At 38.0% G+C, this 15,155-nt stretch overlaps 1 protein-coding gene across 1 annotated transcript in view; it reads right to left on the reverse strand.

Annotated features, from left to right (window-relative positions):
- Positions 1–15,155, reverse strand: part of Lyst (lysosomal trafficking regulator) — a 171,278-nt gene that overhangs the window by 22,398 nt on the left and 133,725 nt on the right. The window contains exons 41-45 of the mRNA XM_051194746.1: positions 14,621–14,687; positions 13,196–13,352; positions 9,022–9,162; positions 5,273–5,490; positions 4,682–4,912 (exon numbers count right to left, since the gene is read on the reverse strand). Coding sequence (XP_051050703.1) covers positions 4,682–4,912; positions 5,273–5,490; positions 9,022–9,162; positions 13,196–13,352; positions 14,621–14,687 — 814 coding nt within the window. The remainder of the gene's footprint in view (positions 1–4,681; positions 4,913–5,272; positions 5,491–9,021; positions 9,163–13,195; positions 13,353–14,620; positions 14,688–15,155) is intronic.

The raw sequence follows: 15,155 nt of genomic DNA on the forward strand, positions 1-15,155 counted from the left end.
CTATGTATGAGATATCAAGCCCCACACACTAACAGTAGGAGACTTTAACAACCCACCCTCACTACAGGACACATCTGCTAGACAGAAACTTAGAAAAATAAAGGAACTAACAGATGTTATGATTCAAATGGGACTCACAAACATCTATAGATCATTCTACCCAAACACAAAAAAATGTATTTTCTTCTCAGCACCTCATGGAACCTTCTCTAAAATTTAGCAAATGTCAACAGTTACAAAAAATTTAAAATACTCCCCTGTATCTGATTGGATCACCATGGACAGCTTAAAGTTAGAATTTAGCAATAGCACTAATTGCAGAAAGCCCATAAACTCATGGAAATTGAACAATGTTCAACCGAATCACCACTGGGTCAAGGAAGAAATAAAGAAAAAAATTAAAGACTTCCTAAAATTCAGTGAAAATGACAGTACATCATACCTAAATTTATGGAACACTATGAAAGCAGCACTAAGAGGAAAGTTCATAGCACCAAATGCCTACATAAAGAAGCTGGAGAAATCTCACACTAGTGACTTAACAGAACAACTGAAAGCTCTAGAACAAAAAGAAGAAAACTCACCCAGGAGGAGTAGACAACTGGAAATAATCAAGTTGAAGGCTGAAACCAATAAAATAGAAACAAAGAAAATAATGCAAAAAATCAATGAGACAAAGAGTTGGTTCTTCGAGAAAATCAACAAGATAGACAAACCTTTAGAGAAGGTTCCATGAGATGCTAACAAAAAGGCAGAGAGAGAGAGAGAGAGAGAGAGAGAGAGAGAGAGAGAGAGAGAGAGAGAGAGAGAGTATCTGAATTAACAAAATCAGAAATGAAAAGGGGGACATAACAACAGACACTTAGGGAATCTAGAGACTCATCAGGTCATACTTCAAAAACCTGAACTCCATAAAATTGGAAGTTTATAGGAAATGAGAATTTTCTGGATAAGCACCACATAGCAAAATTAAATCAAGACCAGATAAACAAATTAAATAGACCTATAATCCCTATGGAAATAGAAACAGTCATGAAAAGTCTCCCAACCAAAAAAAAGCCCAGCACCAGATGGTTTCAGTACAGAATTCTACCAGAACTTCAAAGAAGAGCTAATACCTATACTCCTCAAATTGCTCCACACAATAGAAACAGAAGGAACACTGCCAAACTTTTTACAAGGCTACAATTACCCCGATATCCAAACCACACAAAGACTCAAGAAAGAATTACAAACCATTTTCCTTCATGAATATTGATGCAAAGTGACTCAATAAAATACTGGCAAACCGAATCCAAGAACACATTAAAAAAAAAAAAAAATCATCCACCATGATCAAGCAGGCTTTATCCCAGAGATACAGGGATGGTTCAACATACGAAAATCCATCAATGTAATCCAACACATAAACAAATTGAAAGGAAAAAAAAACCTTACACAATCATCTCATTAGATGCTAAAAAAGCCTTTGACAACACCCCTTCATGATAAAGGTCTTGGAAAGATCAGGGATAATAGGAACATACCTAAACACAATAAAGGCAATATACAACAAGCCAACAGCCAACATAAAACAAAATGGAGAGAAACTCAATGTGATTCCACTAAAATCAGGAAGAAGACAAGGCTGTCCATGTCCACTCTCTCCATAACTATTCAATATAGTACTCTAAGTTTTAGCTAGGGAATAAGACAATAAATGGAGATCAAGGGGATACAAATTGGAAAGGAAGAGGTCAAACTTTTGTTATTTACTGATGATAATATTATAGTATACATAAGGGACCCCAAAAATTCTGCCAGGGAACTATCCTACACTGATAACATCTTCAGTAATTAACTCAAAAAACCAGTAGCCTCCTATATACAGATGATAAATAGGCTAAGAAAGAAATCAGAGAAACATCAACCTTTACAATAGCCACAAATAACATAAAGTATCTTGGGGTAACTCTAACAAAACAAGTGAGAGAGCCAGGTGTTGGTGGTCCATGCCTTTAATTCCAGCATTTGGGAGGCAGAGGCAGGTGAATCTCTGTGAGTTTGAGACCAGCCTGGTCTACAGAGCTAGTTCCAGGACAGCTTCCCCAAGCCGCAGAGAATTTAAGTCTTTGAAGAACAAAATTAGAGAAGATGTCAGAAAACGGAAAGATCTCCCATGCTCTTGGATAGGTAGGATTAACATAGTAAAAATGGCAATTTTACCAAAAGCAATCTACAGATTCAATGCAATCTCCATCAAAATCCCAGCACAATTCTTCACATATCTCAAAAGAACATAACTAAACTTCATATGGAAAAACAAAAGACCCAGGACAGCCAAAACAATTCTGTACAATAAACTTCTGGAGGCATAAGCATCCCTTACTTCAAGCTCTATTATAGAGCTACAGCAATGAAAACAGCTTGGTATTGGCATAAAAACAGACAGGTGGCCCAATGGAATCGAATTGAGGACCCTGATATTAATTTATATACCTATGCACACCTGATTTTTGACAAAGAAGCTAAAATTATACAACAGAAAACAGAAAGCATCTTCAGCAAATGGTGCTGGCAGAACTAGAGGCTGACTTGTAGAAGAATGCAAATAGATTCACATCTATCATCATGCATAAAACTCAAGTTCAAATGTATCAAAGAACTCAACATAAATCCAACCACACTGAACCTAATAGAAGAGAAAGTGGGAAGTATCCTTGAATGCTTTGGCACAGGGGACATATAACACCAGTAGCATAGATACTGAGAGCAACAATTAATAAATGGGACCTCCTAAAACTGAGTAGCTTCTGTAAGGCAAAGGACATGTCAACAAGACACATTGGTCTCCAGAATGAGAAGAGATCTTCACTAATTCCATACCTGACAGAGGGCTGATCTCCAAAATATACAAAGAACTCTTGAAACTGGACACCAAAATGCCAAATAATCCAATTAAAAAATGGGATACAGATCTAAACAGAGAAATCTCAACAGAAGAAACTGAAAGACATTTAAGAAATTGTTCAACATCCTTAGCTATCAGAGAAATGCAAATCAAGACACTTCTGAGATATCATCATCTTACACCTGTCAGAATGGCTAAGATCAAAAACACTGATGATAGCCTATGTTGGAGAGGATGTGGAGTAAGGGGAGTGCTAGTGAGAGTGCAAGCTTGTACAGCCATTTTGGAAATCAGTATGTCAAGTTTCTCAGAAAATTGAGAATCAATTTACCAGAACCTGGAAATAACCTAGATGTCCCTCAACCAAAGAATGGATAAAGAAAATATGGTACATTTATACAATGGAGTACTACTCAGTGGTAAAAAAAATAATGACATCTTGAAATTTATAGGCAAATAGATGGAACTAGAAAAAAAAAAAAAACCATCCTGAGTGAGGTAACCTAGACCTAGAAAGACATATATGGTATGTACTCACTCATAAGTGGGTATTAGGCATAAAGCAAATGATAACCAGATTACAGTTCACAAACCCAGAGAAGTTAGGTAGCAAAGAGGACCCTAAGAGAAACATACATAGATCCACCTAGGAAAGGGAAATAGACAAGATCTCCTGAGTAAACTAGGGACATGGGAGTGAGGGGGAGGGTAGAGGGGAAGAGGGGATGAGGGAAGGGACATGGAGAGGAGAACATGAGAGAATGAGAAGGTCAAGTTGGGGGAAGAACAGAGAGGGAGAACAATTTCTTGATAGAACCATTTTGGGATTATCAAGGAACATGGCACTAGGGAAATCCCTAGGAATATGCAAGAATTACCCCCACATAACACTCCAAGCAATAGTGGAAAGGGGGACTGAACTAACCTTCCCCTGTGATCAGATTGAGGACTACTGTAATTGTCAAGCCTTCATCCAGTAACTGATGGAAGCAGATGCAGAGATCCACAACTAACCACTAGGTCAAGCTCCCAGAATCCAGAGAGGAAGGAACAATAATATGAGCAAAGGGGTCAAGACCATAATGAGGAAACCCACAGAAACAACTGACCCAAGCTGGTGAAAGCTCACTGATTCATGACTGACAGCTGTGGAACCTGCAGAAGACAGAACTAGACCCTCTGAATATAGATGACAGTGGGTGATTGGGCAGTTTATGAAGCCACTGGCAGTAGGTCCCTGATCTATCTATCCCTAGTCATGAACTGGCATTTTAGAGTCCATTTCCTATGGAGAGATACCTTGCTCAGTGTAGTCACAGAAGGGAGGGCCTTGGTCAAGCATGACTGTGGTGATAGGACAGAATTTGTTGACTCCCCAGGGGAGACCACATCCTGAGGATTGGATGGGGGTACAGTGGGGTGAGGGGAAGGTGTAGGGAGCCGGATGAGGGGAAAGAGAGAGAACTGGGATTGGTATGTAAAATTAAAAAAGTCTACTTGATGAGGCTTTCCCTAGAAATAACCCTCCTGTGCTCCCTGCGAACAGTTTCTGTCTGCCCCAAAATGCTTCTTTTCCTTGGGCTTGTATGACACTCTCCACATGTCACTAATGCAGCATTCGCTGAACACACAGGTCATTGCTCTAGCTGCCCCTGCCTGTCTTGCACTGGCTCGCGCTTATCTGTAGGCTAGGACCACACCATTCATGTCTGCACCCCCATAGCTAAGTGAGGGGCATGGCAGGAGTCCAATCAAGTCTTGCTGAATTTTGCTGAAATCAAAGTAACATACCGGATAAGTGATTTCCTTGATTGGTTCTCGGGTCTCTCTGAAAGCAAACTGTACTAACAAGCCAACAGCTGCTGGAAGCTCTCCTTCAATGTTGAGCTTGGCTCCAGGTCGACTAGCATGGGCTGTGTGGAACAACTGACGAGGGGTCTGCCCATAGGTTTTTATCATGGTTTCTAAAGCTCGTCTCTGCACTGGATCTTCAACAGCAGAGACATCCATGCCAAAGTATGTCTGCAGAGAAAAAAGTCAAAGAACATGGAATCAGCAATGTGATATTAGAATTAGTCATAATGACAAAAAGAAAACAACTTGTTTCATTTTTTAGGTAACAACACTCTATTTTGAATCCACATATTTATTCAATAAATCACTGAACATAAGGGTGGTCTTGGAGAATCCTTGACTATAGCATCTGAGACACTTTTAAAGAGATACAATATAAAACTAAAAAATCTTCTATAATAGTAGTAACAGCTTGGTGTAACTGCCTTTGATGACTTGGGTATTTTAAAGAAATAGCTTAACAGCCAACCTTAAAATATTGAGGTCCTAGCTTAAATGTGTACAGATTCTTCTAAAAGAGTCACTTACAGCAGGATGGAAAACATTGATGGCTTGAACAGAAGCCTTGCCCTTTTGCTTGTAGCCGAACACCAAGTCAATCCAGTGACAGATGTTCTGGGACACATGGTCAGATTCTAGTGCCTGCCGGTGAATGAGGATGAACAGCCGAGGATCATTGCGTGCCCATGGAGGAAGGTTGACGTGGTTAACTCGTTCACCATTCTGACGCACACCAAAGTCAAAACCTAAGGAAGATTAACATGATGTTTAGCTCTGCCAAGGCATGCTTCGTTCAGCCCACAGAGCATAAAAGCTCTGGAAAACAGACGACAATACACGACAACTCTGATGGTAGCAGCAAGGTGAACTGCCCTACAGCAGGAATCACTGTTCATCTACTTCTTTATGCCAGCAGGGACAGGATAGATACTAAGCTAATTCAAACTGGGATTTTCAACTTCAACCTTTGACCACAGGATGATGGGAAAGTAGAAAATCAGTGTCCATGAATTCTAGTACTATATTCACCCTCCAAACACAGGGGGTGCTTAAATACCTATTTAATTATAAACTTGGTTAAAATCAAAGCTTTGTATAAGCATTTCTAGATTGTTGGTAGTTTCATAACTGAGCACTACACATTTAATAAATATTAATATTGTGTAGTTTATAAAAGCAAGGGTTGTTACAGTATATTAATTTTATAGATCTGCCCTGACTTCCTTTTTCACTGAGCATTCCTGGCCCAACCAAAAAAAAATTTAACAGACTAAAAGGGTTCTTCTTTTGTTTAGTTTTTTTGAGACAGGGTGTCTTTGTGTAGTCCTGGCTGTCCTGGAACTCACTCTGTTAGACCAGGCTGGTCTTGGACTCAGAAATCTGCTTGCCTCTCTCTCCCATTACTGCCCTGTAGTGAGATATTTACTTGGTCTCCTTCTGTGGCACTGACCACGCCCATTGGGGGTGGAGCCATAGGCGGAAGTGACCTGTGGAAGGAGGTAAGAGGAATAGCCGAGGAAGAGCTGGGGAAAGCTCTCTTGCTGGCGGGACTAGGACAGAAGAGCATCAGGTAGATCTTGCTGGTGTTTATCTGTCTAGGTTGTAAGTTATTTCTCCCTGAATAAACATCTATTCGGCCTATTTGTTTATCCTGATCCTTATTTAACCGCAATACTGCCCAGCTGACTAAAAGGGTTTTTTTGTGGTATGAATATGTGCTACTATCCATTTCATTTGTCTGCTAGTATAAAAAATATTGAAAAAAATTGTCCTAAAGGAATTTGTCTGAGAGTCAGGTACAGTAGTGCATGTTTGCAATTCCATCACTTGTCAAGCTATAACAGGAATACCGAGAGCTCTAGGCCAGCATGAGCTACATAGGGAGACAGTGTTTCTTAAAACAAACAAACCTCTTTGAATAGATTTATTTTTCTATAGAAAAGCTAACTATATAAGCAGGATAAAAATTAAAAAGGATCTTCTTAAAAATTAAATTGTCCACCTGCTTCTTGATTATGGTATGAAGTGTGTATGGTATGAAAGCTCTTCACCAGTTTATAAGTATTTTGTAATGACACAATACAAACTATAAACTGAGGGTATATATAATATCTATAAGTGAGCATCTCAGGATCTCTATGCTATTGTGGAGGGCAGTGTTAGGCTTGGTGGGAGGCCTGGTTTAGTTAATGGTGGACAGTAAGGCATAAGAGCTGGGGAGGGACCATGTCTAGAGCACATCACAAAGGAGACACTCAGAATAGATGACTAAAGGGCGTGGAGAGGAATGCTGATAGGAAAACACATAAGGAGCATTAGAGGAAGTTATATTTTTAATAAGAAGTTACAGGGGCTGGAAAGATAGCTCAATGGTTAAGAACACTAGTTGTGCTTCCAGAGGATCTGGGTTCAATTCTCTGGGCTCACAACTTCTATAACTCCAGTCTCAAGGGATCCCATGGTCTCTGGCCTCGGCAGGCACTGCACATATGTGGTGCAGACATATACAGGCAGAACACCCATACACAGAAAACAAAGCAATAAAGGTTAAAGAGGTGACGGTATTTCCTACCTACTATGCTTTTAGGTATTATTTGCCCATCATCAAGTAGCCTCTGAGTGGACATAGATGAGCAAGAGAAGAGGAAGGAATGCTGTTTGGATGAAAAGGCTAGGTTGGAAAAGGTAATTTAGCTTTTGTCCATCTCTCTCATGATACATGCCTTTGGAGTAGCCAAATAGTACGTGAGGAAGCCCAAACCAGCCTTCTTGGAGACACTTTTTGGAAAAGCACAGATCAACTGAAGGGAAGGGACCTGTGCATCTGCTACTACTCTTGCCCTAGCTCTGAATGCAACAAAGACATTTGGTTAATCTGGACTTGCAAAAACTGTGATAAATAACAAATTTATAGTTGCTTTGAGTCACTAAATGTTGGAGTGATTTGTCATAAAGCCATAAAAGGAACATACATCAGAGACAGAGAAAATAGGCAGCAGATTTAAATGAGCTTCAAACTAAAATCATGTGCGTGTTTCCCTCCCAAGTTGCAGGTGCTATTTGACTTATATTTTCATAATAGTACTGTACAATGATTGTGCCACTTGAGCTACAAACAGGTGATTTTTAGATAGGCAACATGATGAAACAGCTCCAGTAGGTTGAGTGCATTAATAATTTGCTAAACAGCCTCAGAAGACAGCAAACAACAACATTCTAAGGTATTTTGTCTAACACTGATTTACCTAAAGATATGTCTCCTAAGAGTTTTATGAAATTAAGGAAAACAACTCAAAAGTATCCATCCAAGAGTTGACTGAACTTCGAAAGGGTGGCCAAGGTCAGTGGTCCCTGGCACAGCAACACTGAATTTTATCCTCCAGAAAACTGCTTGACTTTTGATTATTAGAAAGTTCTTCTTGGAAAGTTTTCCTTCTTTTCCTTTTCTTTTTCTTCCCATACTCTGGATTATAGGCACGCACAACCACATGTGGTTTATGTGGTTCATGTTATGGGAGTACAGCCTAGTCATAGCCCTAGTCCTAGACTGTTTTATTTCTCTTATTTCCTCATAAAATCATTCAGATTGTATTCATAACCAACAGGCCTCTACTTCCTGGTGGTGCTTTCCTTATTGTCAGAAAAGAAAAAAACAACACTGGCTTGAAATGACATTAGTATTTGGAATAAAGATTATTTCTGGATTTCAAAAAAAATCATTTAGGTTTTGGTTAGTTTATATTTTCAATGAATTGCTTTTTACTCTTACCTTTTAATGAGTGTAACTTTTATAAACAGAAAAAAATGTGAAATAAAGTTAAAAAACACATTACAAATAACTTTAATAGTTAAAAACACAGTTTTCCTAGCCAGGTGGTGGTAATACATATCTTTAATCCCAGCACTCAGGAGTCAGAGGCAGGTGGATCTCTGTAAATTCAATGCCAGCCTTGTTTACAGAGGGAGTTCCAGGATAGCCAGGGCTACTCAAAGATACCTTATCTTGAAAAACCAAAACAAACAAACAAAAAAACCCAACCCAAACCTAACCAAAACAATCCAACAACAAAAACACCACAGTTCCCTAAATGTAGAAGTCTTATAGAACATTAGAAATCCTCAAGCTCAACTGGAAATAAAATTATACATTTAATGAAGTAAATCTCTCCTACCTAGAAATTCAAATTTCAAGTCTTAGAAAAGCTACTTTTATTCCTGGAAAATTATATCTCCATTGCATACCCTTCAAAATATGTGAAAAATGATCTGTTGGGTACCTTCACGGTTCACTAGGAACTCAGGAAGATAGAAAAACTCTGGAATCAGCTCCTTCACATCAGTCATGGATTCAAAAGATGAGAGGCGCCAAGTTGTGTTTGTAGAATGAAAAGTTCTGTCTGGAATGTCGAAACTTTGATCTAAAAAGAAATTCCAATAATACAATGAAAACACAAACACTTGAAGCTTCCCATAACTTTTTTTGCTTCAAAAATTATTGAAGAAATTGTCATTTGGATTTTTTAAAATAAGATTCAAATTCTTGAAATGAAATTATTTTCAACTGTATTATGATTTCATCATCTCTAAATTGAAGAATTTCTATCATTTACTTGCTTAAATTACTACTATCTTCTATCTAGTTAAAATGAAATTTTTATAAAAGCAGGAGCCTAGGGACCACCCATACCCAGCACACAATGGACACATATAAATTATTATCTCTTTATTAAGGAGAATGTATAATTTTAAAAAAGGGAAAATTATGGGTTGAGGAGATGGCTTGTGTGGAAAGTATCTACTACAAAAGCATAAGGACAGAAAATCTGATCTGAGCTTTCATGTAAAATCAGATGGGATAATGTGTTTTTGTAACTCCAGCACTGGGTGGTCAATGTGTGGGCAACACATAGAGATTCCTGGATCACTGGCCATGCAGGTTAACTGACTTGGTGAGTTCTAGGTTCAGTGAGAGATCATGTTTCAAAAGATGGGGAACAGTTGAGGAAGACTCTTGTTGGTGATTTGTGGCTTCCACAAGCATGCACACACATACATTCACTTGAAAAAACACACACAGAGGAAGAGAAAGAGAGGCAGGAGGGAGGGATGGAGGGAGAGAGAATGAAGTTTGGTATATGGCTCTATGGTTCTTTCCTTTACCAATACTATTTAGACATTTTTCTTTTTTTTTTAAAGGGTGGGGCCACTGCTTTCTAAAATTAAAACTATTTTACAGTATAAAATAATGTTCATTATGACATTTTTCATACGGCATTTCACTATAATTTTCTTCTATCTTCCTCTCCTATCATCACCCACCTTGCCTTCCTCATTCCTATTGCTGCCCACCCATGGGTCTCCTGCAGATAGTCAGTCCCTGTTCTGTTTTTATTTTGCATGTGTGTGTTGGTACATTAGATTTTGTATGTAAAAGAAAACATGTAATTTATTACCTTTGTTCGCTTCCTCTTCCCTTTGGACCACTTCTTCCCCTTACATAAGTCCCCTCCTACTTCTTACCAATACACATAGACACACATATTTAAATCTAAATTCTGCACAAGAGTGAAAGCATGCAACACTGACATTGTTTTTCAGATGCACCAACTCTGAGCTTAAGCATTAACTGAGTTTTTTTTCAATTAATATAAAACTGAGCATAATTACTCCTGTTCATTTTTTTTGGAATAGACTATTAATGACAAAGAACTGAATTTTATCCCTGTATCTTTTCTGAGAACGATTACCAGCCTTCCCAATCACAGGCTTGGAATATTAAATGATGTGCAAAGGTCAGTTCCTAAGAAAAGTCTCTGTATGTATGGTTCTTAGGGACTGCTATATTGTCTGAAGCTCCTCTGCACTTGCTGGAATCTGAGCATATCACAAAACTGAGAATACCACAAACTAATCTCAGCACCAAGTACAGAGCAGTTTCAAAAGGATGAGCTCCTTTCTTTCTCTAAGCCTGCTTGCTCTGCTGAGCTACATTTTCCATTATTTTTATCACCTTTCATCTATTACACTAAGCCAGTTAGCACTGGCTGACCAATAAATCAAATCTGATGAAAAAATAAGACTTACAATTTTTTTCCAGAATGTAAGAAATGTTAGGTCATTGTGGAGTCAATGTGTATAGAGCTTAGACTAAGCCACTGTATAACAAGAGTAGCATACAATAGGTTCTGTTTGGATTACATGACTCTCTGTAGTTTCTGTTTTTAAAAAAGTCCCACTGCAATTACTAAAATCTAGAACATGCATACATATCAGCGGCTGTCAATAGGTAGGGCTTTTCCCTCTAGGTGTTATTTGGTAATGTCAAGTTATTTTTGGTTGTCACATATGGTAGGATTCATGTACCACTAACATTGGTTGGTAGAAGCTAAGGATGCTGCTAAAATGTCCTGTAATACACAGCAACCCTTGAGAAAAAAAAATACTTAAAGTAACTATAGTGCTAATGTTGAGAATTTCTGGACTAACTCATTAGGTTAAGAAGAAAATTCAAAAGCCAGCAATAATCTAATGAAATGAAAGTAAATGAGGATTAAGGGAGTGTGTTAGAGTTTAAGAATAATCTATGAATAAATATGCAATAAAGATTTAGGCATGGCAGTGCATTCCTGTAATATCAGAACTTGGGATATAGAGGCAGGAGGATCTGGAATTCAAGGTCAATCTCAGTAAATTTAAGGCCCACCTTGGCTACATGAGACTTGATTTCAAAGCAACAACAATGCCACTACTTAATGAAGAAAAATTAATATTGTATATGAATCCACTCATAACAGCAATATAATAAATATTGATGGTTGACTGGAAATTTTCATATTCTTGGGTTCCAATGAAATAAATGGTTCTAGTTGGAGGGATGTCAACAGCACTGCAGTATTTCAAACCACATTAAAATACTGTTTCATGCCATTTTTAACAAAATGACATTCACAAATGAATGTTCTCATGTCCAAAAACATCTTCAAACAATGGCACACTTAGAATCCACAGCAAGCAAGGATGGTATACACACCAGTTCTAAATGATTTTCCTTAACAGGGCTGCTTGTTTATGGGCGTTCCTTGTATCAACTGGAATGGGATCATATACAATCAACCTGAGATCATGTTAACTAGGGACATTTGGTCAAGGGAAATCAAGACGAGAGGGAAGAAAGGGACATGACAATTGCCTTGGGAAACTAGAGAAATGGTTCAGTGGGTAGGAGTGCTTATAGCACAAGCATTGAAGACCTGAGTTTGGATCCCAGCACCCATGTAAAAAAGCTCAGAGTGGCCACATGTGTGCTTGTTACCCAGTGATGTGGGGCTGGGGAGAGAAAGAAGTACCTCTTGGGCTTTTTGGTTGCCAGATTCACTTGAGGTTTAGTGAGAGACCCTTTCCTAAAGAATAAGGTACAGAGTAATAAAGCAGGAGACCTGATTTCCTCCTCTGGCTTCTGAAGCAGGCATGCTCACACTGGCCCATAATCACCCCCCTCTCTCTCTTTCTATTTTTTTCTCTCTCTCCCTCTCTCTCTCTCAATAATTGAATAGCCATGTGTGGGACATTTACTCTGTAAGCTTATTAGGCAAATATTAAAAGCTCCATTCATAGACTAAGCATAGAGAATACAAATTTATTCCTCTAAAAGGTTGTCTTAAGAATAATAGTCAAAGAAGTCCAAGAAGGTAGAAAAAACTGAATGGGCAATGGTTTCCTAAACATATGTTCTCACTAGATAGCATGGTGAGTTTGTTCTCATTGGTATATAGTGAATTCCCTCAGTCATCTTCAGGCTGTCATGCAAAGTGCTGAGCTAGATTACTAACAAGCTTTACTACAGTGATGATGCCAATGTGTTCTTTATTGACTAGTTATCATAAATAATAACAATATACAACAGATTTTTATATAAAAAATTACATAAGCTGCAAAGTTACTGTACTTTGAAATAATTATTGGGTTGCAAGTCTTTAAAAGAGAGCTGGTCTGGGCGTTGTGGTATATGTTTTTAATGTTATCACTCAGGAAGCAGAGGCAGGTAGATCTCTTGAGTATGAGCCTAGCCTGGCCTACTGAGTGAGTTCCAGGACAGCCAGGGTTACACAGGAAAAACGCTGCCTCAAAAAAACAAAACAAAACAACAAAACCAACCAAAAAAACCAAAAAAATAAAAGGGAGATGAATATAATTTAACTGGTCATTTTGCAGCTTGTGAATTATACCTTAATTTTTAAACAGTCAATTTTTATAAACTTAGACAGGAGCAATATTTGACTACCAATTTTAAAAAAGAAGATTTTAGTGACTGGTTAAATGGAATTCTTTTTCCTAGACTTGGTTAGTAAAAATTTTCAAGAAGCTAGTCGGTTGTTTTGTTTGTTTGTTTTGTTTCGTTTTCTTCTAAAGATATAACATGACTTTTGGGGTAGTTACAAAACATATCCTTACCTTGATAGGCTAGAAACATTTTGGTGAAAGGAGGCATCCTGACCAGGAAGTGGAGCACGGTACCACTGTTGGAGTAGTGGGAGCCATAGTGGTAGGGCTGCACAGGAGGCATGGGGTCGTCCTCTCGGGCTCCTTTGCGGTACTCTTCCTCCAAATACTAAAGAACAAAGAACAGGCAAATTCACAATTGTTTTCTTCAAATATGACTAGTTTTCTCTTCTGTTCTTCTCCACCTTTTCGACACAATTCTTGTCTTCCCAATTATGTCCAGAGCCCACGGCCATGTTCTAGGAGTCTTCAACTGACCCCTGGTCAAACGAAAAACACCACCCAGTTCTCGCTACATCCACTCCTATTCCCTCATAAGAACACACCTGCTTTGTAATCTCACTCCTAGTTAACAGCTCCAGTTTTGGTGTGCTCAAAAACCAAGAGTGATCCTACTACCACAGATGTCTGCAATGAAGAGCTTCATGATATAATGAGTGCTTCTCTAGGAATGGAAATGTAGTAAGACAGCATACATTATCACTACTAACACAGTGATGTATGATGGTTTTGGAGAGCATGTACACAGAGTTAGAAAGAAAATGATGATCTTTCCTACCTCCAACTCTACCACAAAGGAGGAAGCTCAGTAATGCATTTCCTATCTATTACTATGCTAATCTTTGTAGCTGTCTGCCTCACAGCAAAGTTGGATGTAGTGAATTTTCAAGTAATGTCTTGACTCCCACAGACTGTCATATTTTCAATTGCAGAAGAACAAATGGTGAATTTCAGGTACTTAGAAGGACATATCTGGAATTGGGACATGAATGATGTGGGAATATGAGAAAACTGCTTCTACTGCTCCTAACATTTTGAAGAATATACTATGTGGTAAGTCTTTTCTCTAAGTTTCCAGTTGAATTCCATTAATATTAAAATTGTCAATATGGGTAACTCATTTCTATTTAAATAGGTAATTTCACTTCTATGTAAAATGTATACTTTTGTAATATGTCTAGTGTTTGTAATAGAAATAAATACATCAATATTCAATATACAACAAACTAACATGATCATATTAATATATTACTATTATAAAGATTCCACTACTTCTGTATAAATAAAATACAGAGGCATGGATAGTTGGGTCTCTGGAAATTTGTGATTTTTATAAGAAATATAATTTTTATGTATTTGAAAATGCAATGGACTAATTGGTTTTCAAATTGTGCCAAAATGAGAGTATACTTTTTCCTATTATTGGAAGGTGTTTCCATAGAACAAAAACAAAAATGATTTTCAGTTGACATAATTCCTAGGTCTTAAAGTACAAGGAAACAAAACACAGAAAAATAAATACTACAAACTTAAAAAGCATAGGTTCATAAAGCTCCATTTTTCACATACCAAAGTATTAATAGAAACTAAAGCTACCTTGTATGTGTCAACATAGCGGTCTTCTTTTTCTTTATACTGCACAGCTATTGGCTTAGATAGGTTTCTACAAAGAAAGAGATGATAGAAAATTATGAAGTAATTTGATACTGCCAGTGTCCAGAAAATGAGCAGTTACCAAAATGAGTAGCCCTTAATTCACATAAGCATGTTGCTTTACAACCAACAGTCACCATTCAAAATCATGACTTTACAAACTGTTAAGGAAATGCAAATCCAGATCTGCATCTAGCATTGGACCTTCATAATTTTAGATACTTTGAAAAATTACAGGAGTACCACAGTCCTAGCTAAATCTTTGCACACAGTGCCAGATGCCAAAGCGAGCCAAGAATCAGATCCCAGGCCCCATGAAAGAACTGCTGGTTAAGCTGTAACCTTTCTGCTGGGCGTATGTCCTTTAGTATTCCCTAGAATAATTCCTAGAAGCTTCTTGCTAAAACAGAGTGTGCACATCTAACAGTTCTTTCTGGATACACATTGTCAAACCGCTTTCCAGAAAGGCCACATCTAT

Source organism: Phodopus roborovskii, unplaced genomic scaffold (assembly GCF_943737965.1).
Source record: "Phodopus roborovskii unplaced genomic scaffold, PHOROB, whole genome shotgun sequence".
NCBI classification, from domain to species: Eukaryota; Metazoa; Chordata; class Mammalia; order Rodentia; family Cricetidae; genus Phodopus; species Phodopus roborovskii.